Genomic DNA, 1,599 nt, shown 5'->3' with positions numbered 1-1,599 from the left:
CTTTAAAAAAAAAAAAAAAAAAAAGAGAGAGAGAGGAAAAAAAAACTGATTTGGGGAAAGGATATTTGCTTTCGCCCCGCTGCTGTCTTGGAAACGAGAGGGGGAGAGTAAGAGAGAGACAGGGAGAGAGGGAAGAAAGAAAGAAAAAAGAAGGAAGGAAGGAGGGAGAGTTGAATTTTTTTTTTCCTCCTAATTTTTTTTTCCTCCTTTTTTAATGCTGAGTTACCGTATCGCTTCGCTGAGATCCAGCAAGCCGAAGATTTTACTCGATTGCTTCCATTGCTGGCGACGCTAAGGGATTTTTGCCTTTTTTTGGGGGGTGAGGGGGGGGGAACTTCGCGTTTCTTTCTTTTCACACTGGCCTTAAAGAGGATATATTAGAAGTTGAAGTAGGAAGGGAGCAAGCAGGCCGATGGCGCAAAGGGTACGTATGATTAAAAAAAAATGGATTTCAAATGTGAAATAATATTGAAACGTGGCTGACAGAGACGCTGCGAAAAAAGTTTCTTTTCTTTTTTTTTTTTTTTTTTTTCCTCCTTTTTGGAACAGGGGCACAAAGCGGTGTCCTACAGCGGGAGGATTTATCAGTTGTACTTGTAGGGCTTAAAACCTGCGTATATTGCTATTTTCTTGATTCTTTTACTCCCCATCCCGGAGCTCTCAGGGAGGAGGCAAAGCTTTCTATACATTAATGACATGCAGGCATGTAAGTGAATATGTCCGAGCCTCTGTATTTGTTGGTTTTGTAGCTCTAGTTCTACCAATGTCTTTTTTAAAGTCACCAGTGCTTGAAATATTTGAATGTGTGCATGTCTCTGAGCATTTTGCTGTGTGTTAGTGATGATATACCGCTTCACTTTAGGAAGATAAGTTCTGGCTGGGAGTAAGCACAACTTTATTTTTTTCTTTTACCTCCTTTTTTTTTCCCTCCTTTTTTCCTCCCCCCCCCCCTTTTTTTTAAATATATATTTTGTCACAAAAGGTGCAGTGTAATGGGCAACCACTCTTCTAAAAAGAAAATGACTTTAATTTGAATTGGAGGTTAGCAGCATTCACTGCCATGTGTATTGTTGTTTCTATTTTGGGTGCTATCTCTCTTTTTTTTTTTTTTTTTTTCCCCTTCCAACTACCTCCTGAATTGAAGTTTTGAGAAAAAAATAAATCAGCCGGAGTCGGGTGAACAGGAATTTGGGAAAGGAGAAAAGTCCTGGAAAGAAGTTTTCTTGCCTTATTTGCCTGTCGCCGTCCGAGAGCTGGTTGGGAAAGAAAGTTCCTCTGCTGACAACTTGCCTTTTACTCTTTCGGTCCAAGCAAGTGTCAGGGATCTTTAAAAGTGTTTATTCACACCTTCGCTTTTAATAGATGAAAAGTGGCCGTTTCCCCCGCTGCCTGGGAACCGCGGTAGCTTTTGCTCCTTAATCTTTAACAAAGAAAACCCTTAAAAAAAAAAAAAAAAAAAAAAAAAGGAAGGCATTCCCAAAATCCCGAGAGCCCGGGCGAACGTTTCCAGCTTTTCGGCTTTAAAAGTTGCATTCTCGTGGAATTGCTGGGAAATCCGCAAATCGCTCGTTCTGGGTCTTTTCTTTTTTTTTTTTTTTT

The 1,599-nt window shown here is 40.1% G+C and overlaps 1 protein-coding gene across 3 annotated transcripts in view; it reads left to right on the top strand.

Moving 5' to 3' along the window:
- Window positions 1-1,599, top strand: part of MEIS1 (Meis homeobox 1) — a 209,474-nt gene that overhangs the window by 100,354 nt on the left and 107,521 nt on the right. For 2 of the 3 annotated variants that reach the window (XM_027878414.1, XM_027878416.1), the window contains exon 1: window positions 7-424. The exons of the other annotated variant lie outside the window; for it this stretch is intronic. In XM_027878414.1, the coding sequence (XP_027734215.1) occupies window positions 413-424 (12 nt within the window). In that variant the 5' untranslated portion in view covers window positions 7-412. Of the gene's footprint in view, window positions 1-6; window positions 425-1,599 lie in introns of those variants that run through there. 3 annotated transcript variants of the gene reach the window in all.

Source organism: Empidonax traillii, unplaced genomic scaffold (genome assembly GCF_003031625.1).
Source record: "Empidonax traillii isolate 1590-97213 ecotype Southwest subspecies unplaced genomic scaffold, ASM303162v1 scaffold41:size1892772, whole genome shotgun sequence".
Lineage (NCBI taxonomy): Eukaryota > Metazoa > Chordata > Aves > Passeriformes > Tyrannidae > Empidonax > Empidonax traillii.
The sequence above is the reverse complement of the archived record's forward strand: the minus strand, read 5'-3'. Positions and strand labels throughout refer to the sequence as shown.